This window comes from Ipomoea triloba, chromosome 4, assembly GCF_003576645.1.
Source record: "Ipomoea triloba cultivar NCNSP0323 chromosome 4, ASM357664v1".
NCBI lineage: Eukaryota > Viridiplantae > Streptophyta > Magnoliopsida > Solanales > Convolvulaceae > Ipomoea > Ipomoea triloba.
In genome coordinates, this window is record NC_044919.1 from 29,865,004 (window position 1) to 29,888,090 (window position 23,087).

The 23,087-nt window shown below is 35.4% G+C and overlaps 5 protein-coding genes across 7 annotated transcripts; 2 read left to right on the forward strand and 3 right to left on the reverse strand.

The window, feature by feature from the left end:
* Positions 1 to 956: 956 nt before the first annotated feature.
* On the forward strand, positions 957 to 5,424 carry LOC116014682 (magnesium transporter MRS2-I-like). Its single transcript, XM_031254623.1, has 11 exons — positions 957 to 1,365; positions 1,459 to 1,488; positions 1,582 to 1,726; positions 1,834 to 1,955; positions 3,074 to 3,148; positions 3,393 to 3,620; positions 3,717 to 3,761; positions 3,901 to 3,945; positions 4,145 to 4,174; positions 4,795 to 4,914; positions 5,022 to 5,424. Exons 1-11 carry the CDS (start codon positions 1,114 to 1,116, stop codon positions 5,106 to 5,108), a joined length of 1,179 nt encoding a protein of 392 aa, XP_031110483.1. The 5' UTR covers positions 957 to 1,113; the 3' UTR covers positions 5,109 to 5,424.
* Positions 5,425 to 6,654: 1,230 nt separating this feature from the next.
* On the forward strand, positions 6,655 to 11,946 carry LOC116016356 (E3 ubiquitin protein ligase DRIP2). 3 transcript variants are annotated; one of them, XM_031256591.1, is made up of 8 exons: positions 6,657 to 6,831; positions 6,975 to 7,216; positions 7,722 to 7,821; positions 8,629 to 8,953; positions 9,060 to 9,505; positions 9,619 to 9,669; positions 11,053 to 11,125; positions 11,448 to 11,946. In XM_031256591.1, exons 2-8 carry the CDS (start codon positions 7,102 to 7,104, stop codon positions 11,616 to 11,618), a joined length of 1,281 nt encoding a protein of 426 aa, XP_031112451.1. In that variant the 5' UTR covers positions 6,657 to 6,831; positions 6,975 to 7,101; the 3' UTR covers positions 11,619 to 11,946. The 3 variants fall into 3 exon arrangements, with proteins under 3 accessions (XP_031112452.1, XP_031112451.1, XP_031112450.1); XM_031256592.1 differs by having other exon boundaries at positions 6,655 to 7,216; positions 7,667 to 7,821; XM_031256590.1 differs by having other exon boundaries at positions 6,657 to 7,216.
* A 59-nt stretch (positions 11,947 to 12,005) lies between these two features.
* Positions 12,006 to 12,768, reverse strand: LOC116016358 (PRA1 family protein F3-like). The gene has a single exon (XM_031256593.1). The coding sequence runs from the start codon at positions 12,658 to 12,660 to the stop codon at positions 12,073 to 12,075; it is 588 nt and encodes a 195-aa protein (XP_031112453.1). The 5' UTR covers positions 12,661 to 12,768; the 3' UTR covers positions 12,006 to 12,072.
* Positions 12,769 to 12,966: 198 nt separating this feature from the next.
* Positions 12,967 to 13,770, reverse strand: LOC116016359 (ethylene-responsive transcription factor 3-like). The gene has a single exon (XM_031256594.1). The coding sequence runs from the start codon at positions 13,714 to 13,716 to the stop codon at positions 13,198 to 13,200; it is 519 nt and encodes a 172-aa protein (XP_031112454.1). The 5' UTR covers positions 13,717 to 13,770; the 3' UTR covers positions 12,967 to 13,197.
* Positions 13,771 to 19,657: 5,887 nt separating this feature from the next.
* On the reverse strand, positions 19,658 to 23,087 carry LOC116016912 (40S ribosomal protein S15). The gene is made up of 4 exons (XM_031257362.1): positions 23,008 to 23,087; positions 22,782 to 22,927; positions 22,641 to 22,698; positions 19,658 to 20,193 (listed from the first exon to the last, which is right to left on the reverse strand). The coding sequence occupies exons 1-4, from the start codon at positions 23,008 to 23,010 to the stop codon at positions 19,945 to 19,947; spliced, it is 456 nt and encodes a 151-aa protein (XP_031113222.1). The 5' UTR covers positions 23,011 to 23,087; the 3' UTR covers positions 19,658 to 19,944.

Below are 23,087 nucleotides of genomic sequence, written 5' to 3' on the forward strand. Positions count from 1 at the left end.
TTAATCATTTATATTATTTTTGACTTAGTGTTTATTGGTTATTTCCTAGAATAGATTTGCGACTTTTGGGATGTTACTTTTCCTAGTCTATTTTATCTCGTTGTATAACTATTTATAGTCTGATTCCTTCTTATCAATAAATTGAGTTTTCACGCAACTTCTATATAAGCAACACATATTTTATTTTCTTATTTTCTTTCCTTTTCATTCAATTGGCAAAAAACATGTAACGGAAATGTTACTTTTATAAAATTATAAGCATTTTCATTTTAAATTTCATTAACAATATTAATCCTCTAGCTACACAACAACATTCTAAGCTGACAATATCACTCAATGTGTTTATGTGTCATGAATCAATCACACCTAATATCCAACAACTAGCTACCACATAAATAAATTATCGAGTGGATGAAACATAATTTTTAACTATACATAGATTAAATTCATGTATATACACAATTACGTGATAACAATCTAAATAATCATTTACTAATCTCCCGTCGTAGCATATGGTTGGTGATGCTTGAATCCTTTGTTCACTATAAATCATATCCCTTCGAGTTGTTATATAATCATTGCAACTAGAGAACATATTTTTCACTAATTATCTGAGTCAGAGGTATGAGTCAGCTGATTGAAGTGAAAATAAAATTTTAAAAATAATATTCAACTACCATATAACAAAATTAATTGCACAATTCTAGAAGTTAACAAGAAACGATAAACCACCGCTAGAAGAAACCACGACGACCAAAGATAAGAAGGGATCGTGCACCATACGCCCCGTCCCTGGAGCGTGGAGAGACAGAAGAATTTACCTGTTTTTAGTTGCATGTCGTTTAACGCCATCGGACAGCGCCACAATCAGAGCGCACCAGCCATGCAAACAAACTCCTTCAAGTTACATATACATACGCTCACCTCCATAAACCCAATCCCACTTGTTTCTATCAATGGCCCCTTTTCTGTACTCCACATCCTGTCCCATTCAAAAAACCACTCATCCCACCTCAGTATATATGAAAATTCTTCGTGTGAAATAATGAAAAATTTTCACTTTCTGCTTCTTTCAAGTGAAAAAAAATAATTCTGCAACATTAAGCCAAGAAGATGAGGGGTTCTACTAATTCCGTTGCTATCCCAGTGGAGAATTGTGTGGCACTGAAGATGATGAAAAGTTCTGTGTCTAGAAGCTGGATTTTGTTTGACAAGAGAGGACAGAGCGCTATCCTGGATTTGGATAAGCAGGGGATAATGAACCGGGTTCCGATACACACCAGAGATCTTAGAATCCTCGACCCTCTCCTCTCTTATCCCTCTATAATTCTTGGAAGAGAAAAAGTCATTGTTCTCAACTTGGAGGTATTGAACTCCATTAATTCAATTCCCCTCCTTTTTCTTGTTTGTTTTGGAATTTGCTTATGAATTTCTGATTCAGTTTTTGTTCTTTCTCAGCACATTAAAGCAATTATTACAACAGAAGAGGTAATTAATATACAATTCTCCATTTCTCCCTTATCCTTGTTTTTGTCTGGTTAATGATTTAGTTTACCGTTTGTAATCAAATGATTGAGGTAGGTATTACTTCGTGACCCACTGGAGGATAATGTTATCCCGATTGTTGAAGAACTGCAAAGAAGGTTGCCCCTGGCTACTGGCCTAGGTGAAGGAGAAGATGATGAACAACCCCAACCTGGGATAAGACCTGATAATGAGCAAACCGGTACAGAACAGTTATTCTAGTTATGCTATATATCTCTATTGGCAAGATTAATGATAATTGTTTTAATGAACTTGAATTGAAGTGATTTTCCATGTTATGAAATGCAGAGTTTCCCTTCGAATTTCGAGCTCTAGAAGTAGCGTTAGAAGGCATATGTAGCTCTCTCGACACACAGACGAGAGATTTGGAGACTGCTGCCTACCCGGCTTTGGATGAACTGACTGCAAAGGTAACAGATACCCAAATTTTTACGATTTTGCTGAGTGCTAATTGACCTGCTAGCTGCAGAAATGTTATCTTTATTATACCTTCAACTCGGTCTTTTCACTAATCGTGCTTATTCGTGCATTCTTGAATTAGTCATCACCCAAGTTTTTCTGCTGTTTGGTAGGTTGTCCCTGCAAGGTAGTTCATATTAAAATTATTAAGTACTATGTACTGCGTTTAGTGTATGAAACACTCCATCTGTAGCATGCTTTCTTATAAAGATTATATGTAAATAAATTAAGATAAAGGTCAGTGGATGGAGATTGATAAAGAAACCACTAAATTGGGGGTCCTGCTTTTGTATATAATATATGTAGTCATGTAAAAAGTAGCCCGTAAGGGCAGCTCAAGTGGTAAGAGAGTTACACCTGCAGCCGAGAGGTCGTGGGTTCGAACCTCAAGCCCTTGAGTTTGTGCCGGTCAGCTATGGGTAACCTAGGCTGATTTACCTCCTTGTGGCTCTTTGCCGGCTAGGGTCACAGGGCGAGGGCTTTACCCACATACTCACATAGTGAGGAGTGGGGTTTACCTCGTTAATAAATAAATAAATGTAAAAAGTAGGTAAGACATTAAAGTTGATTTTTTAGTGCAATTTGTCCTGAAGTTGTCAAGTTGTCAAGTTAGAGCCTGCAATTAATCAGCTACTAGAAAAGGCCAAATGCCGTGGACCCTCGCTGTCATTGAAATGTTATTGTTACCAATCATGTATACACATGTGCGAGCCGTTTATTCATTAAAGCTCATAACTCTCGCTAATGGCCCTTTTTACCATCTTATTGGATAAAAAATGATTGCTATAGATCTTTGGTTTCAAACAAGTTAAGTGGCAAGACTGCTAATATTGCATTGATTATATTGTCTGCAATAGATGAACTTTGCAGTGCGTGTTGAACACGAGAAATGGCTGTAATAGGTTTAGTGTATTATTACTGTCTATATCTCCTGCTTTGGTTCTATATGTGAATATAAGAACTGAATATTTGAAGTGCCAATTAACTTCATTATTTTGCTGGCATATTGGCTCTGAAATCGCCTTCTTTAAGGATTATTTCTCAAGGTGTATGTGACAATTATGTGCAGATTAGTAGTCGTAATCTTGATCGAGTGCGTAAACTCAAGTGTGGGATGACACGATTGACTAGTCGGGTCCAGAAAGTACGTCTTTCTTTTTCTAAGTATGCTCATCAGCAATTCAGCATTTGAAAGCAAAATAGGCACCATAATTCAGCCTATTCATGAACTGGCTTGCCAATTGCCACTGAGTGCCTCTACAAGCTAGGCTAAGCTGAATATAATTCAATTGGATCCGTGAATTCGGTGATCATTATTCTTCTTGTGCCCGTTCTTTCCTACTTAATTTGCTTTATAATCTCACAGAAAGGCTATTCACATCTTCCAGGTGAGGGATGAACTCGAGCAGCTTCTTGATGATGACGACGACATGGCAGATCTTTACTTATCCAGGAAACTGGCTGCAGCTGTTTCTTCGCCCGTGAGCTGCAATGTGGTTCATGACTGGTTCCTCGACTCTCCAACTATAAGCTCTAAATTATCGAGAGCGAGCAGGAAAAGCACGACAACAAGCCACGGGGGAATTGATGTTGAGGAACTCGAAATGCTGCTCGAGGTTTCTGCATAACACAACTACACTTTACATTTTATATATCTTGACTCGAAACCTATATATGTTTCTTGATGGGTGCATTGGATGTGTATCATGCAGGCTTACTTTGTACAAATCGAAAGCACTATGAACAAGTTAACCACGGTATAAACCTCAATATGTAATGCTTGAATTATGGTTTTGAGCCAAAACATGAATGCATATATAACAAATTTTCAGTTCAGTTGATGAATCAGTATGGCTAAATTGATGAATATGTCTGATCTTCTTGCTTAATTTGCAGTTGCGAGAATACATTGATGACACAGAGGACTATATTAATATACAGGTAACCACTTGAACAAGTCTGCATTATTGAAGCAAAATATGTAAAATAGCTTCATCCAGAATGCAGAATTTCCGTACATCACATTATAGACAGATTTTGGAATTAAAATTGCATTTTGGGTGAAGAAAATAACTCATTTGGATACACTGAATGTATATAATATGTTCGTGATGATTGATATATGCTTCCTTCGTTGCAGCTAGACAATCATCGGAATCAGCTGATCCAGGTGCCATTCTTGACACAATAGTAATTAGAAATTTTTAAGGTGTCCATCAACACCGTGTCTGTTTATACTAGTACAACCACTAACCGGTTGTACATATATGGAACTCGGGGACAAGTGTCCCGCAACCAAATAGTATACAAGGTTGTACTGGGCAACCCTCAACCAAGTTGGGCAAACAATGGGTTTGGCAACCGCAAGTTTCATGTTTGGCTCTCACAAGGAGCTGTCTATTAGCTTTCTTGGTTTGAGTCGGTTAGCTATTGACAACTTAGGTTGATTTACTATATTGTGGTCTTTTGTTGGCTAGGGTCAACAAGGTTAACTTTATTAGTTTGAGGCTTTGAGCTGATCAGTTATGAGCAAACTGGACTAGTTTATCTATTTGTGGTATTTTGTTAGCTAGGGTCACAAAGTTGATCTGACCTTCTTGGTTTGAGCGGGTAAGTTATGGGCAACCTAAGTTACTTTATCTATTTCTAGTCTTTTGTCCGGTCACAAGGCAGGTCACCCAATGTACACATTCGGGTAATGACTATGCAAATGTGCACCTTAGAATTTCTTGTATTTGTCTTTGATAAAATTTTCTTGGATTCCCCTAATAAGTGGTGGCCTTCCTGCAGCTAGAGCTGTTCCTGAGCTCAGGGACTGTCTGTTTGACAGTGTACTCAATGGTGGCCGCCATCTTCGGCATGAACATCCCATATCAATGGAATGACAATCACGGTTACCTTTTCAAATGGGTACGTATGTATATATGCATCCTTAAACAGCTAGCCGCCATTAACGACAGTGGTTTTGCATCTGTAGTTCTGGGATTCCGATGTAACATGATTGAAGTTCTGTGCAGGTGGTCATCTTCACTTCCATGATCTGTGTTTCCCTCTTCATATCCATAATCGCATACGCGCGACACAGGGGTCTGGTGGGATCTTGATATATACACGTACGCATGCAAATGCATCTCTTTCTGCCGTCAATTCATCTCTGCATAATTCCAGATTACTGTTCTGCATCCGTTTCTTGATTGTACCACTTCAGCGTATAATAATTGAAGAAGCAATCATTGAATTTTTAGCCAATCTGATCAGGCATGTGAAATCCACGTGTTTTTTTTTTGTAAGACCGAAACTCAAGGTTAGTCAGTGAGGGTAAGGTACGTAAATTCCGCTATTATATAATAATCTGTAATTACATAAGAAAGGTAAATCGTATATAAAATAATGATTTATTCATCTTACAATTTCTTTCAACCATGTGAAATTCATGTCTTGACCTACCACAATATATATATATATATAATCCAAAAAACATGAATGGATCTTATAATATTTTTTTGTCTTTTGAAATAAGAATAAAAAATTGAGTTGTTACTCAACATTTTTAGAAGCCTATAGAATTATATAAAGCCATTTATATTGACAATTTTGTTGGTTCAAAATTCAAACCCAATAAATAATGTCACAAAGGACTTTCAATAATAATCAACATCATACCATACATTTTCATATATTACCTTAACCAAACACATTATTATGTGTGGTTTAATAAATTTTTTATGCCATGAGTAGTAATACATAAAACTAGATAGTGCATAGGTTAGTCCATTCAATTCAATGCAAAATGCTTGTAGTCGTAGATCAATCCTTTTGAATCTCGATCACCATTGACTGGTCAAGTGTTGTATAACAATTTTCTTAGATACTTTATTTAAGTAATTGATTTGCCTATAATCCCATCAAGTGCTATTTTTGAACTATACAATATTGTATCAACTAATATGAATTTTACAAATGACTGCAACTAATATGAATTTTACAAATGACTGCATAAAGTGATTTTTTTTCAAATGTGAGATCATAGGTTTGAACTCAGTGAAGCGAATTGAGAAAGTAATTTATTATAAGAGGTTGAATAGAATTTAAAAAAATAATGCTACTTATTATTTTGAACGGAGTAGCTTAAAATTATTGACCGATTGGATTTATACCCAATTAACATGACGGATAATCATTAGTTCTAAAAAAAAGGTTCATTATTTTTCTATGCGATGTTCATCATTTCCCACATCATTGTACCTAACGTCGAACCCAGCTAACACGCTTTATCACTCCGACTGTACTTTTTCCCTCTTCCTTAACTTTGCGTTTGGTTCATTCCCTTCAAAAAATTTTATCCCAAAAACGACGAGTGTGTTTCACGCCAGTGTGACCTCGCAAGCCGTCGTTTGGGTGACGCGGCGGATTTATTACTTCCTAAAAAAAGAAAAATAAATAAATATCCAAATCAGCAGCACCCCATCATTGAGCTAACATGCGCCGTCCACGCGCAGGTTCACACCTCCCCTGCCCGTCTGCCCGTCTAGCAAGTCATTGACCGGCGCACAAGCGGCGCATTCTATCTCCGTCCGGAAAATATATTTAAAAAAAGGGGAAATTAAATTAGGTAGCGGAAAATAGAGAAGAAAAAAATATAAATTTCGTACAAGATAAAATGGGAAGAATTTACTGCATTTGAGCTCATGCCATTATGAGCAGACGCCTCTCTCGATTTCGTCTCCAAAAATCCGCAAACGGACAGAGATCATCTCCGGCGCGACCTCCTTCCCCCGCCGACTCACCGACCGCAATCGATCCAATCCTCAATCCGCATATTCCGAGGTTTTTTCACCTGTGTAGACTCGAATCTATTGCATTTCGTTGTATCGTATTATAATTTCGTGTGTTGTGTTTGAGCGTGTAATGTATGTATCGGATGGGGGGAATTTCGGACGTAAATCGCATGTTTCATGTGCTGTTGCTAGCATGCACCGTTTGACTACGTCGAGATTTGACGGCCTCTGAGGAGAGAGGGGTTTTCGAAGGTACAGTTGAGAGTGAAGAGCCGAGAGGCTGATAGAGTGAGGAAGAGAGAGAAAGAGAGAAGGTGAGATGTCGAATCAAGTGGTGAAGGTGAGGAGAGAGACGATTGCGGCATGCATGACATGCCCTCTTTGCAATAAGCTCTTCAGAGATGCGACTACCATTTCCGAATGCCTTCATACGTGTGAGCCTCTCTTTGTCTCCCTCTATGTTTCTCTCCCTTTTACTTCAATTCAATTTTCGTTGAGTTCGTGATTCGATATTATTTGAATTCGATTTGTCGTGGATTTTCTGGTGAATTGATGTGTGTGTTGTATACGATCTGGGGTTGCTATATTTGCATTGTGTTAAACTTCGATTCCCTTTTAGTGATCTGGATGTTTGGTATCTGTTCACCCGTATTAATTTTTGATGAACTGAGTGTATTTCAATATGCTTACTTTTGAAGAACTAAAATCTCAGTTTGAAAATATAGGTCAACGAGCTAAATTTGTTTGTTCTTTTATTTTGAGTATTTGTCCAATAACTTGAATGTCTAATAATTTTTTTTAATGCTTTATTGTTCTTCATTTTGATATGGTTGAAAAATCAAGCTGCAATGAATGCTACGTGACATATATTTGAAATTGGTAAGGTTTGTCTTGTGGATAGAAATCCTTTGACAGTCCACCTGGTGAAACTTTACCCAGTTTGCAGGAAATGTATATATAAGAAGCTCTCAGATGAGGAGTCAGAATGTTGCCCAATATGCAACATTGACTTGGGTTGTGTCCCAGTGGAGAAACTGAGGTCAGACTCTTTCCATAACTCCTCACCATCTCTTCACTTTTCTTCCTAATTCTTAAACATCAAAATGCATGCTCAATGTGGTCTTGGGATTTTGTCAAGACACTTTTTATCTACTGCCAACCATATTCAAATCTAACAGCAATTTGAAATAAATAAGCAGAACTTATGACTCTTAACATGGTAATATACAAAAAAAATTCAGGGGAGATGCGGATAGGTATTTCTGTGCCTCTGTGGTTTTCAAGTTCTTTCCACCAAGTTACTCTTTTTTAAACTTTGATGTTCATTTGTTTGGATTCCAATAATAACCAAATTTTGGTGCCCTTGTAGTTTCTTTAGTACAGGAGTTACTGACAATGCAGCGTAGGAGGTAAAAGGAATGACAGTATGCCCTTTATGATGATGTGATGAGATGAAATCTATTGATTGGAAAAATATAAGAAGCTGAGCTAAGACCATAGTGATCAACTATGATTTTAACACTCCCACAAAATTTTGTACTGAGATCTTGAATGTGTCAGAGAGTGAGAGACTCGCTTAGGTGATTATGTTGATTTCTCAATTAAAATGGAAAGTTTTGTATAGGGTATATAAATAGCCACTAAGGAGGAACTTGATAATAGATAGGGTGTATAGTCTTTTTCCTCGCTCCTTTTGCATCAGTCTTTACTTGACTTTTAATGTCCATTTACCAACATTAGCTCTTCCTCCTTTTGCATGCATGTATGCACGTGCTTTTTTTGGTACGAAATTCACATATATGGAATATGATGGTTGGAATTAATCAATTGCTCTTTTTGGTTCCAGGCCGGATCATAATTTGCAAGATGTAAGGGCCAAGGTCTTCCCTTATAAGAGGCAAAAGGTGAAGGCACCTGAAGTTGTGCCTTCAGTTACTTTACCAGTGAGGCGAAAGGAGAGATCACTGTCATCATTAGTGGTTAGCACACCCAGAGTATCTGCACAGTCTGGGATGACTGGAAGAAGATCAAAATCTATTGCTAGAAAACCATTACGAGGATCCACTTTTTCTATTGAGAAGCTTATAAACAAAGAGGAAGGCTCTGCTGAAGATCAGCCCGAGAACTCGTCACCTGAGACTCTGGACAAATTCACCCAGAATGTGAGACAGGTAGAATAATGTTGTCTTGATACTTGGCATGTACTGTATTGTGCTTCTTATGGTGTTTCCCTTTTCTCAGCAATATGTTTATACTTTTTTCATGTTCCTTTTCTAGAATGTTACCAATGCTGAGCCAGATAACCATCCTACACCCAATAAAGAAACAGAAAATGATGCTGAACAGTGGAAAGGGAAAGTCGATATGTGGAGACCGTTAAATTGTTTGGTGGAGGCTGCAAATCGAAGTAAATCTTCAAGGTTTATGCCACAGGGTTCTGCTGTAAAATCAGAACCTTCACATGTTGCTGACATTGATGGTCATGCCCGTAAAACTAAAGTTAAAGAGCATGGACACAAGTTGAAAGTTCAAGATGAAAAGACCAACAGTGGTTCTACTCCTCTAGAATCAGAAAAACCTAAAAAATTGCGAAGAATTCGAAAGAAGGCACCAAGTTTTGGGGACTTTAATATATTCCCTAATGCTGTAATTGATAATGCAAGTGCTAAATTTGAAAGAAGGATTAATCCAATTTGGTTCTCGTTAGTGGCATCTCAAGACCAGTGAGGATCTGCTTTATCTCTATTAATTTATTAATTTTGAATTTTGATACAGCATTATACATTTACTCATGTCATCTCCTGCTTGTTCTCATATTCTCCAATCATTTGTTCAGGGAAGGAGATGCACCCTTGCCTCAGATCTCTGCAAATTACTTGAGAATTAAGTGAGTACCTTTTTATTCTGTTCTTTTCATAGCTAGGTTGGTGATGCTAACTTGACAAAACTTATACTCCATTGCAATGCCTGACTTTTGAGGTTTAAACATACATTTTACAGTGATTTTTTTTTTCCGGATTAATTTCTTTGACTTTTAGATATTCATTAGAAAGGAAATACCCTTGATCCAATGATCATCAAGTCGATAATTGATTAGGTGCAATCTATATGGTGTTCTAAGATCCCATAAGAGGGTAAATAAAAAGAACTCCAAATGTGCATTATACCCCAGTGCGGCTCTGTGAAGTTGTTTTAGTATTATGTAGGCTGCTCTATAGAGTCTGTACACTCTTGACTCAAATTGTTCTCTTGTAGACAAAATTAGTTTGGTGAGTATCCCACAAAGTAGATCTTTTTAAATTTCATTTGATGTACTATTTTTATTTTACTCTTGTCAGTGTTTGTTTTGTTACCCAAATCTGCATTGTTTCTTTTCACAGTAGTCAGTGTCTATTGTGGACTATGCTGAAATTTTGACATAGGATCAGTTTCTATGTACTTTTAAATATTCAGCAAAAACAATTCTTGTAATCTTTTGCCTCTGTATGCGGAGTATTAGTTTCTTGCTGAAAATCAGCTTTACAGTGCTCCAATGCTGTAAAACCGGGGTCTGTTTCTGTCAGTTGGGTTCTTAGGCCCCAAAATTAGTACAGACCATCACACATCTGATAAGGAAGCTGAACACACTAGAAGGGCAAGTAACACCGCAGAGAAGATTGTTTTGGAAAACAAAAACCAAGTATTTCTTGGGTCATCAGCATACTTCTTTGGTGTAGTCTCACATTATCATGCTATGTGCTTGAGAGAATTCTCATGCAAAGGGACCATCATCTTACACATTTGTAAAACTATTTACCAATTCCCACAATCTCTTGGGTTATATACTAGGCTTGTTTCAATCTCCAGACAAATTCAAAATGCCTTAACTCAACTCAGTTTGCCTTTGCTTTATATATATTTGAAGTACCATATTTATTACTGTTATCAGTGAGCTATCAAAACTGATATCAGTTCTTGTGCCTTCACTTTCTTGAAATGGAGGAAATTGATGACAATTAAGTGATTTCTTGTATAAATATGTTCAAGATTTAGATTTCAGTTTCAGTGATTCCAATTAAGTTGAAGCTGCACAAGATAATAATGAAATACATATAACATCAATTGAATAAATAATATAGAATAAAAACTGAGGAAGTATTGGAATTGAAATCCATTACCCTAAAATGGGGATGAGGGAACCTGGTGACATGCTGACTCTTTTTTTCAGTGATATGGTATTACTTGAGTGATTCATGATGGCTTGTGTCTTTATTTGGTTGTTTTCTGGCAGGGATGGGAGCATTCCAGTTTCTTTCATCCAAAAGTACCTTGTGCGGAAGTTGGACCTCATGAGTGATGATGAGGTATGTCCCTCATCATTTGGTTATTTATTTTTTGGATTTTTGTTAGCAATCATGTGTGATCTTAACTAATTCAATCTGGGAATGTGAAACTCATTGTAATTAGAGGTATCTTTGTTACTTGGTAGTAGTCAAATGGGTTGTTTGTTTTCACAATGAATGTATGGGCTTCAGCATCGTCTATACCTCCAATCACCCATTAGTAGCTCGTCTTGAAAAGATCATGTCTTTACTAGGAGACACGAGTACAATAAGTGCAGATACTATCGTCATCAAATTTTCAGTTTTACACTGTGCTGACAACAACAATTTGATTGATACACAGGTTGAGATTAGATGCATGGGGCAGTCGATAGTCCCAACATTACAGCTGAATAATTTAGTTGATTTATGGCTCCAAACAGCAAGTTCAGACAGGCTACCAGCGAAGATTGGTACATCAGCAAAAGAGTTCGTGATGGTGTTGGTTTATGCTCGCAGAGTTCCAGCTTCTTGAAGCCATTCATATTATTTTTCCCGCTTTCTCCTGCCGTTTCAACAACGGCGAAGAATTGGTGTTAGCCAATGGTCCGAGAGTTCCTTCGTCTTGAAGACACTCGATTTTCATTTTCCTGCTCTCTCTGTTCTTTCAATAATCTTGATTGCGTTTGCACCCAACAAAGTATGGAAATATGGATTTGCCTATTGAACTAGCACAGAGGCGTTTAGGATAGGTTCTCAATATGTGTGTGTTGTGTTTACTGTGGTATTGTATGATAAATTGTACCCTATTGTACTCTCTAGCTATCATTCTATCAATCTTAGTAGTGCTACTATTTCGAGTATTTTCCCTACTTTTGATTACTTCATACTGTAGAAGGATATATAGAGTAACAGTTAATAATTTGCGCAAAACCCAAATTCAGTATTTCCATACGAAATATGATCAAAACAAGTGTTACAAAAGCTTTTCAAACCAACACTACCCTAGTGGAGACCCCTCGAGAGGTGGTACCAAAGAAGGAGGGGAGCATTGCGCCGCCGGCAGCTTCCTCTTCTTCAAGATACAAATCTTCGGTGGCTCTAAACGCCGCGTGCAGGGTAACAACCGCCGCCCCAATCAAAACGGACAGGAAAACGTTGAGCGAGACGCCGGTCATCCCCAAGCTCACCACCGTGACTATGCTGAGAACGCTCAACACCACCCTATCCTCAAACGTCTGATTGAAGATAACCAGCGGCTCTTTGCGGAAGAAATAGAGGGAGAGCCAGGCGACGAAGACGACTAAGAAGACTATCATCGAGACGGGATGCCAGATGAGGCTGAGGAAGAGTATGAAAAGCATTACGACGGCGTAGTTGACGCGGAAGTAGTAGAGGTTCCGTCGGAGCCTCGCCGCGAGATCGGGGAGCGAGAGCGGACGAGAATACGAAGATAGGTTACCGATGAGCTGCCGCCACGGCCGCAGCGGCGCGAAGCTCGACTGCGTCCTGGACTTGGTAGGGCTGAGGATTGGGGAGGCGCCGCTAGCCGGAAATGAGTGGTAACCGCTTTGCATTGCAGGCAGATGAAAACTTTCTTCCGCTCGATGTAACTGAGCAACAAAAGTACCACTGGTTACGGTTGTTAAAGTCTCTGAATAAGCTGGTGGTAGGTGGATGCGAGAGAGGGAACTCAAAGAAACCAAACTAAAACAACAATATTACTTATTTTCACATTTTTTTTTAATGTTATTAAAAAAGGTAAATTATAGTCTACAGTAATATATAAACATGATTATGCAAATGTTTACCATATCCTGTGGGCACCAAAAAGATTACAATGTTATGATATCATTTTTAAAAGTAAATAATATTTTTTCTACTGATTCAGATTCATGTGTTTGAATTGTTTTTTTAGGCAATTTCCCATGCCTATTTGAGCAAAACACAAAAGCTAATGCAAATTTTCTATTGGGCTAGTGAGCAGAAATAGGCCGAACTCGATTGACAAACCTATAAGAAGGGCCAGGCCCATTAACTATACAAGACTTTAGCCCAACATGTGACAAAATAAGTCGGCCCACGGCCTAGATTTTAGGCTATTGCACGGCCCATCATAGGAGCGGCGGCGGCGAGTTCAGATCGAACGAGAGCGGTTTCTTCTCAGTTCTGAGCTGCTTTTCACGCTCACTCGTGACCACACCGACTACGGTCTCCAGTTTATATCCTGTGTACTCCGAACGCCGCGGCGTATCCTCGGCGGCGCTCGGAAACCACGGCGGCGGGAGCCACTGCGGCACGGTTGCTGAGCTGATGAAGTCTGGAACGACGGAAGCTGCAGGCTCCGCATGCACCGGAGAGAAGCAGGATAGAGCGTCGAGGTAGTCGAAGTTAGTTTTGGCCTTGGGACCGCGGAGACTCCTCGCCGCCTCGTCGTAGGCGCGAGCGGCCTCTTCCGCCGTGTCGAAGGTGCCGAGCCACCGCCGTGTCTTCTTCCAAGGATCGCGAATCTCTGCGGCGTATCTTCCCCACGGCCGCTTCCGCACGCCTCGAAAGTGAGACTCCTTCGCCGATCTCCCCGCCGGAGATACTCCCTCAACGGTTCCTCGTTCGGTTGTATTACCGCCCACCATTGGTTTGACAAACCGCAAAACGAGGTGTAAAGAGAAAGAGAGAGAGAGAGAGAGAGAGAGTTAGGAGTGAGTGCGGTTATGGTGTGCATTTATAGACGGGAAAAAGTTCGTTATATACTATTTTTAATTGAACTTATTTTTAAGTTATATTAAATTTAGATTAGTATTAATATATAAATTTATATATTTTAAAATAATTAAAAATATTATATAAATAAACAAAAAAAATTGATTTTTGTAAATGAATAATAAACCTGACAAATGAAATGTGATAAAACAATTGAATAATAAAATTTTGAGTTAGTCCCGAAAATATGATTGAGTGAGTGAAGTTATTTAATTCTCGTCAATATTCTTTCAACCAAGTTTGCACTTTGATTACATTGCTTTGATCAAGTTCGTATGCTAATTATACTGATCCTGTTTAAGAGCATCCATAGCAATGCATATTGTGGGGTTATTGAAACAATACCATATGAGTTGGAGGAGAGAGAAGGGGAAGAAGCATATGCAAAATAGAGTTTATGGTACAGTAATATTATACCAAAGAAAAGTAAACCTGTTGCACCTAACCCAACCTGTTTTTTTATTTTTTTCTTAATTAGATTTATTTTTATTTTTTTTTCATCCCCTTTCATTCTCTCTTTCTTAATCATACTTACAAAAACTGCGAAATAACTCCATAATGTTCTAATGTATTTCACTTAAATTGTATTAATAAAATACTATTTTAGTCAAACTTACAGCTAGGAAGTCAATTTACTGGGGGCAGTGACTCTTGTCTTGTCAGTACGCAGTCGTCGTTCAGTGAAGCATTAATGGTGAGTCGTAGAATAATCCATATATATCCCAATTGCGAAATTTTGTCAAAATGCCTCGATTTTTTCATTTCTATTTGGTGCGACGAATTTGATCCATTTCGTCTACTTCCGTGTTAAATCAAAACTGGGCTGGGGGGGATCAATTTTGGTCTATTATTTTAACTAATCCATTCATGACACGTTTAATAAATGTAACATCTTTCATTAGGTATTAAGCAAGTTTGTCTAAAGTGCATATAAAGTGGTGGTGGTCTAATCAAATTAGATAATTGATATATGTTAAAGAACTTGTGGTCAAGTTATTGATTTGTTGTGCTTATATCATTTTATTCATTTTATGCAATTTGTAAGCGAGTTTATTATCGAAATGGTCCCTCGACTATTGCGAAATTACTAATTTGGTCCTCGATAATTTTTCGTACCCAATTAAGTCCCTCGACTTTGAAAATTTTAACCAATTTAGTCATCCGTTTATTTTGCCGTTAAAATTGGGACCAAATTGATAATTTCTCTATAGTCAAGGAACCAAATTGGTAATTTTTCCATAGTCAAGGGACCAAATTGGTAGTTAATTTTTAACTGAAATAGTCCATTGACTATAGCAAAATTATCAATTTGGTCCCTTGACTATAGCAAAATTACCAATTTAGTCCCGATTTTAACGGCAAAATAAATGGAGGACCAAATTGGTTAAAATTTTCAAAGTCGAGGGACTTAATTGGGCACGAAAAATTGTCGATGACCAAATTGGTAATTTCGCAATAGTCGAGGGACCATTTTGGTAATAAACTCTTTGATAAGCTATTAAATAGAACATGATTTATCTCGTGAATACTTTTTCGTAATGACCGACAATAGACTTCCTTCATTGCTCCCAAAAAAACACCATCTAATTGCACAAAAGTTAAGTATTAGACAAATTCTACCTACATTCTACTAGTTTCACATGCAACATAACACTAATATAATACGATTCAATCAAATTATTAAAGATGCTCAAATTTGTAAAAAATTGACGAATCCGCTAACAACCAAACATGCCATAAGAATTGATAATTTTCTTTGCTTAATAATAATAATAATAATATTATTATTATTATTATTATTATTATTATTTATATTTATGAGCAGAAGTATAGAATGATAACATAAAATGATCGGATTAAAAATAAATAAGCATTATTACAATTTACATACAATCGGTAAGATATGTCACAATTACCTCCCACAAGTAGCTCGATGTTGACCTAATTAACATTATCAATATCGGTAGGTAAGATATGTCACAATTACCTCCCACAAGTAGCTCGATGTTGACCTAATTAACATTATCAATATCGGTAAACATCAAGAAGTGAATTTAATTTTTTTTTAAATAACATTTTTATAATTATTTAGTCAACATAATATTATCGTTTTGTCATACAAATTTTTAAAATGTGGGAGAAAAGAAGTTGTCTACTTATGTGCAGGTACAAAGTACACACAAATGAATTTGAAGGTACCGGTCAATGTGTGTGATGGCCCACCATAAAATTAATAAGTGTACATTAAATTCTTTGAAAAAAGTAATGAAAGAGTTATCGAGCATGTGTGATATGAATCTCATATCTTTTAAGTTTGACACATATGATCTTTTAAGTGCAGTTTACATGTTTTTGTATGATTTCAAAGTTATTAGTAGTAGCATATTTTTCACACCTTAAAATAATGATAGAGTGTTTGCCTTGTCATCCAACAAATAATTTTTTATTAAAAAAAAAAAAAAAAACAGACGTGGACGTGTATAGAATTGCGTCATCATTTACGTAAAAGTTTGGAATTTAGATCATCCAAAGTGCCTTAATATAATCTGATATAGAAGGAATAAATGGCATTAGAAGTAGATGCTTTAGTCTCATTCTGTCACGTTTTTAACAAAACCAAATACTTTTATTTTAAAATAAAATTAAAAATAATAATTAAACATGGCATGTTAAAAATAATCAAACTTGGAGAAGATTAAAGTTACTAAAATCTTATTGTGGAAATGAAGTTAAATTATTTATATAATTCTTTGTATGTATATATATGTTTTGACTCTTTGTTTTATTTTTTCATTTTTTATTTATTTAATTTTGAATGGGTAGAGCCGTAAAGGGGAAAGATTATACTCAAACTAAACTAGTAACTTAAAAAGTAAAATCTTCGGACAGTCAATAGACGCACACCTTATCATCTAACAAATTCTGCTAAAGATCCAAAGACTGAGCAAACACTCAAAAACGTTGAGTATGCCAGATAGATGATGTGTTTACATGATTGATTTCACAAATTAATTTCTCAAAGAAAAATGACATTTTTAATTCTATAGTTACAAACTTACAATCAACATGTGAATTTATCACGGAATGGTAAACGGTTGAAACTAACCAACTAGGTACATGACTCAAATCAAGAAGCTCTTATAGGGATTTAACATAAAATTTTATAATTATTATGTTAATTGTCTGATTAATTTGGTTGCGGTTGTTCCCATCTTTTATCTTTGTTATTTATGTCATAATTAATTCAATATTAATATATTCTAAAATTTGATCACGTGTTTAAAAAAAAAAATTGTCTCGCTCTAAAGTCATTCAATCAAGTAGGTTGGGCATCTATTTCTTCTGCCACACAACTGACACAAGTCATTCCATGCACTATTTATTTATTAATTGAATAAGTGGGCTATATTGGTAGATTAGAGCACGAGGAAAAAAAGAAAGATTCCCACCCCAAAGTACACTCCGGGGACGAGTCAATGGCGGCTTCAAACAAGCTTGAGTCCAACATTGTGTAATGTCCCTCTACTTTAGTCTACCCAGCATTGTGTAATGTCACCCTACTTTAGTACCGAGGAGTGGAGCCACACTGGGGACAACCGTTTCCTTCCCCACTCCACCTCATATATATATATATATATATATATATATATATATAGAGTAAAGTTCAGGTGCGACTACGCCTTCCCGTGTGGTCGGACGTTTTACACCACTCAATATTAAAAAATGCACCACTGAATGTTAAGAAATACACCATTGAATGTTAAGATATGCACTATTAGGTACACATCACAAAAAAACACACCACTAGATATGAAAAATACACCACACAGTGTTCAGAAATGCATAATTATAAACAAGCCGGGGAGTTATGAGGTGTTTTTATCTATTTTTATTGTGGTGCGTTTCTTAACATTGAGTTGTGCATTTCTTAACATTGAGTGGTGTAAACCGCACCGACCGCACGGGAAGGCGTGACCACATTTGAATAGAAATCTCTCTCTCTCTCTCTCTCTATATATATATATATATATATATATATATATATATATATATATATATATATATATATATATATATATATATATATATATATATATATATATATAGAGAGAGAGAGAGAGAGAGGTATAAATATAAAATAAAAAGAAGAAAAAAAGCTGAGCTAGTTAAGTTGGTAAAGCATGCATGTAGTTTATGGAAAGTTTTAGGTTCAAATTTTCTCATTTATTATGTATTTTATTTTTCACTCGTATCAAATAATTATCAATAATTATATATTAATCTTCAAAAAAAATCAATAATTATATATTAATATTTTTTCACATATATCCAACAATTATTATTTTTTAATATATTAATAATGAGATGTGTGATTTATAATGTGTTTTATATTCGAATCATTTTATCAAATAATTATGTTTCATATTTTGTTATGAATATTTTTATAAAGTTTTGATGTATTTTATTTTTATCCATATTCAATAATATTTGTGGCTATGCTTCATAAGTGTTTTATTTATTTTTTTAAACTATCACTTTTGTTTTAACATTTATATTAAATATTAATAATGAGACGTGTGGTTTATAATGTATTTTATATTCGATCCATTTTATCAAAGTAATTATGTTTCATATTTTGTTATGATTATTTTTATAAAGTTTTGATGTATTTTATTTTTTATCTATATTTGACAATATTTATGGCTATGTTTCATAAGTGTTTTATTTATTTATTTATTTTTAAAATATCACGTTTGTTTTAATATTTATATTAATAATGATATGTGTTATTTATAATGTATTTTATATTCGAATCATTTTATCAAAGAAATTATATTTCATATTTTGTTATGATTTTTATAAAGTTTTGATGTATTTGATTTTTTGTCCATATCCAACAATATTTATGGTTATGCTTTCTAAGTGTTTTATTTATTTTTTTAAACTATCTCTTTAGTTTTAATATTTGACCCCATTGAAAAAAAATAAATTATGAGTCCGCCCCTGTCTACTAGCAAGCATGCCTTCACACACTTATATTGCATTTTAGTTTGTCAAAATACAATTATCAATTTAGCTAGTGACTAAATTTCAATTCAATTGAGAAAAAAGAAAAAACAAAACAAAACCAAAAAAAAAAAAAGGTACACAAACACGTTTCAAAATGTATGTTAGGTTATTCGCACCCCTTCTAAGGATGTTGTTTTCAATCTTATGTGGGACCCAATTTTATTTTTTATTTTAACATTTTATTTTAAATGTGAAGATTTTTTTAGTAATCCGGAATTGCGGAGAATCAGAGATATAAAGAAAATAGTCACAAATTACAATTAAAATGATATGTATTGAGTATAATATAATATAAAATATAAATATGTAGTCAAACTATCAACACATCTTTAGAAAGATATGTTCTTAACTAAAAGTTTGATTTGCACAAAAAACATAAAAAATTCAATCCAATTTTCATCCACTAGGCCAATGGCCAAGGACATGCTTCTTTAAATTTTAGAGAATTTAGAGCACCAAAACAGAAAATTTATGTCATTTCGTATTCCAATCAAATCAAATTAGTTAATGGATATGTCAGATTAAAATGCAAGTCATTTTAATATTACTGATTTGTACTTTGAAAAATTATTAAAAATCAAATGGCATGTACAAATATGTTAAAAGTATAATTATAAAATTAATTTCACATCTTTAATTACAAACTCTCTTTCAATCCATTTTTTACCTACTCTTAATACATATTAATATTCAGCATGATATAGTTAACCTCACATTAATAGTGAAAACAGCTTCCGTAGATTAAATAGCAAATTTCTACGTAACCATTATAGTTTAGCTTTCATAAATTCGATATCTTTTTTGTATGACATTAATCCTCTACTCATGGCGGTTTGTGAATCCTACACTAATCAAAAGATCAACATTCCAACATCAAAGTACAATAACCATCCCAACAGAAAACGAAAGGGTTAAAGTCTTTCCTGAATTCAGATTAGGTAAAAACAGCTCAAAATCACAAATTGCAAAAAGGAAGGTTCGAATGGCAGGCATGTTATTATAGCATAAGTATATAATGGAGTAAATGCATCTCACTTGAGAGGGATGAACCGGGAAGAGTGGGTGGCACCAATACCAGGCCTGCCGTGCTTCACAGGCTTATAACTGATGGAGAATTCGGCTAGGTAGTGACCAATCATTTCAGGTTTCACCTCTATTTGATTGAAGGTCTTGCCATTGTAAACACCGATGATACTTCCAATCATTTCAGGAACAATGATCATGTTCCGGAGGTGAGTCTTAACAGGCTCTGGTTTCTCACCAGGTGGTGCGTCGAGTTTCTGCATGGAGCCACAATATTAGAGATGATTGCTAAAGTACTAGAAGAATGAATATTCAGATAAACAACAAAAGTAACCAAAACATAGGAGTGTCTAATTGTCGGCATTAGTTGCCACTCTGCATCCAAGTGGCCATCTTGCCAAAATTTGGAAGGAAGCATTTAGGCAACTACTAGACACTCTAAATACAATGTAACTAGTCTTGCATTGGCATCCCATCTGGAAAAATGATGTTTTTACTTTCTACAGCATATTGTGCTTTTGTGGAAGGACAGTAGTGGAAAACTGTCAAATCTTCCAGTGCTCATCTCATTTTCAAGTTAATATTAATCATGTAGCTATATTGCAAAGCTAAACACACAAGTAACAGAAAACTATTTGACAAACACCAGTAGAGTCAAAGTCTTTGAGATCTAGGTTTGGCTCAGTTATTCTGGCCATAGGATGGAGATGGAGATTAATAAACTGAGCTAACGATTTGCCAGCTTAATCATGTCTCAAGTATCGCAACACACAAGCCTGTGTTAAATTGTTCCAAGCAAGAGCATGGTTTGATGTTGCTATGATACTACTTTGTATTTATATTTTTAACAAATAAGCTCCCAACAATGTTATTTTTGAAGCCAGCCAAACTAGGTATCAAAAAAGACTAATGAGATCAACTATCTGATCGCCATCTCATTTCACTTTCTGCTCTAGATAGCTATTGGTTAGTTATTATGAGTTTGCATCATAGACCCTAATATTATTATTCTCATATGAATCTAAATCATATAAAGCTTCCATATAAATCATTGATCTTGGGTAGACCGGTTGAAAATGAAACATGTGGACTTTGTGATTAAAATTTGGAAACAAATGTGTCGATATATATATATATATATATATATATATAGAATCCGGTTCATATGAGAACCAATCCCCATGTGAGAACCTGTGGACAAATCCAAACCGTTTTTTCTCTTTTTCTTTATTTTCAACCGTTAGATGTACTAGATTGATGATTTGGATTTGTCCACAGGTTCTCACCTAGGGCATGGTTCTCATGAGAGCCGGACCCATATATATATATATATATATAGAAAGAATATAAAATATTTTTATAGTAAAAGACTAATGTGGTTGAATCTCATTCATATGGTCTATACACATGGACATGGAGCCAGTCCACCAATGTAATTTTGAATATCATCATGTTTGATTGTTTGAAAGATTTCCCATAGATAAGTTAGGAGTTTCTATTACAACACACCAAAAGATGGAACCTGACCACATAGAATCATCCAAGATTAAGATTAATAGCAATTACTACCTACTATAGATTATCTAAAGCAGTCGATGAGTAGAGAGTGGAGATAATGGTTAAGGAAATGGAAATAATGGAATATAGAGAATCAAAATTGCATTAAGAGAGGCTTCCAAATACTATGTGCTTTAAAGAATAGACTGCTAATTCTCTCTTCATGTTATTCCCATTTGAGGAGGGGGAAAATATTTGGTAGGTAATATTATTGCTTTCAAATCATCATAATCATTTGCTTTCAAATCATCGTAATCATTTGCTTTCATTTCTTTCTCGTCCAAGTAGACAGGATTAACAACTCGATAAAGCCTCGTCTAGTTTTCTATAGCCAGGTCAAAGTCAACACACTAAGAACATAAAACAGGCTTGACTACATCAAGTTCCATTAATGCCATTTCGTTCACTAAGTTGAAAACAATAAATTAGGAAAGCAATCAAGTGAATGCCAGTTTAAGTGAACAATATTCAGTTCTAGTATACCTCATAGTTGAATTCATGCCAATGAAACAAGTTGTTGAAATTACTGTCAACTACATCCAAAGTAATTTAATATCCCTATCACCTCATGAACTATTACAAAAATGATAGCTTGCCATGAATTCGTGCTTTTGTTTTTCAAAGGATATATGTGAGAAAGAAGAAATGGTATAGACAGATTATTATAAATTATACACTTCTCTACTCATTCTATAAGTGAAACCCAATGGATTGATTGAATGCAACATAAGAATTTTGTGAAATATTTCAACACCAAATTTATAGTATCATTAATGGAAATGCAAATACTAGCATTTTATATACTCTGTACTAAAATAAAAATAAATAAATAAAAAGTAAGAAATACAAAATTTCCAATTGACGTAGTAAGACTATCCATTGAAGAAATTAAAAATCAATGGCAAAGCATCCACCATAATTGTATTGACAGAACAATTACACCTAGAAGTGAAGCACACTCACTGGTCCATATAGGAACCTCTGGCAATACAAAGTACCACATTCAAGAGATTGCACAACATGATAATTTGAAAATGCATGTTTTAGCGTACAGATATACATACACACATGACACATACACATACCTATATAAACAGATACTCCTGAAGATCTGTGAATAAATGAAAAGGTTATAGAGAATACATACGGCTTTGCGCAACTTCTTGATGAGAGCCATTGGTTTTCTCTTCAGACCTCGTCGAAACCTATCATTAAATAAATCCACTTATAAATAAACAGAAATGTAGAACTATACACTAAGAGAAAATCGGTCTGCTCAGAAGATCACCTCCGGCGAGCACGAGCCACGAAGAGGTTAACAAGCTGATCGGTCGGCATATCGAGGAGAGCATCCAAATCCACGCCTCTGTAACTGAACTTTTTAAACGTTCTCTTCTTCGGCTGTCCAGTAGCAACATCAGCCTCAACGTCCACCTGACAATCGTGAGGTTAATCGTAAGCTAAATGATTACAGTAAAACCAATTTTTGGCAACAACGCTTGCTATGATCTCACCATGGTAATTTTGCAGATGTGAAGATGACAGATAGACGATCGTTCTCCCCTGCTAAACACTGCACTGTACTAGGGTTTTA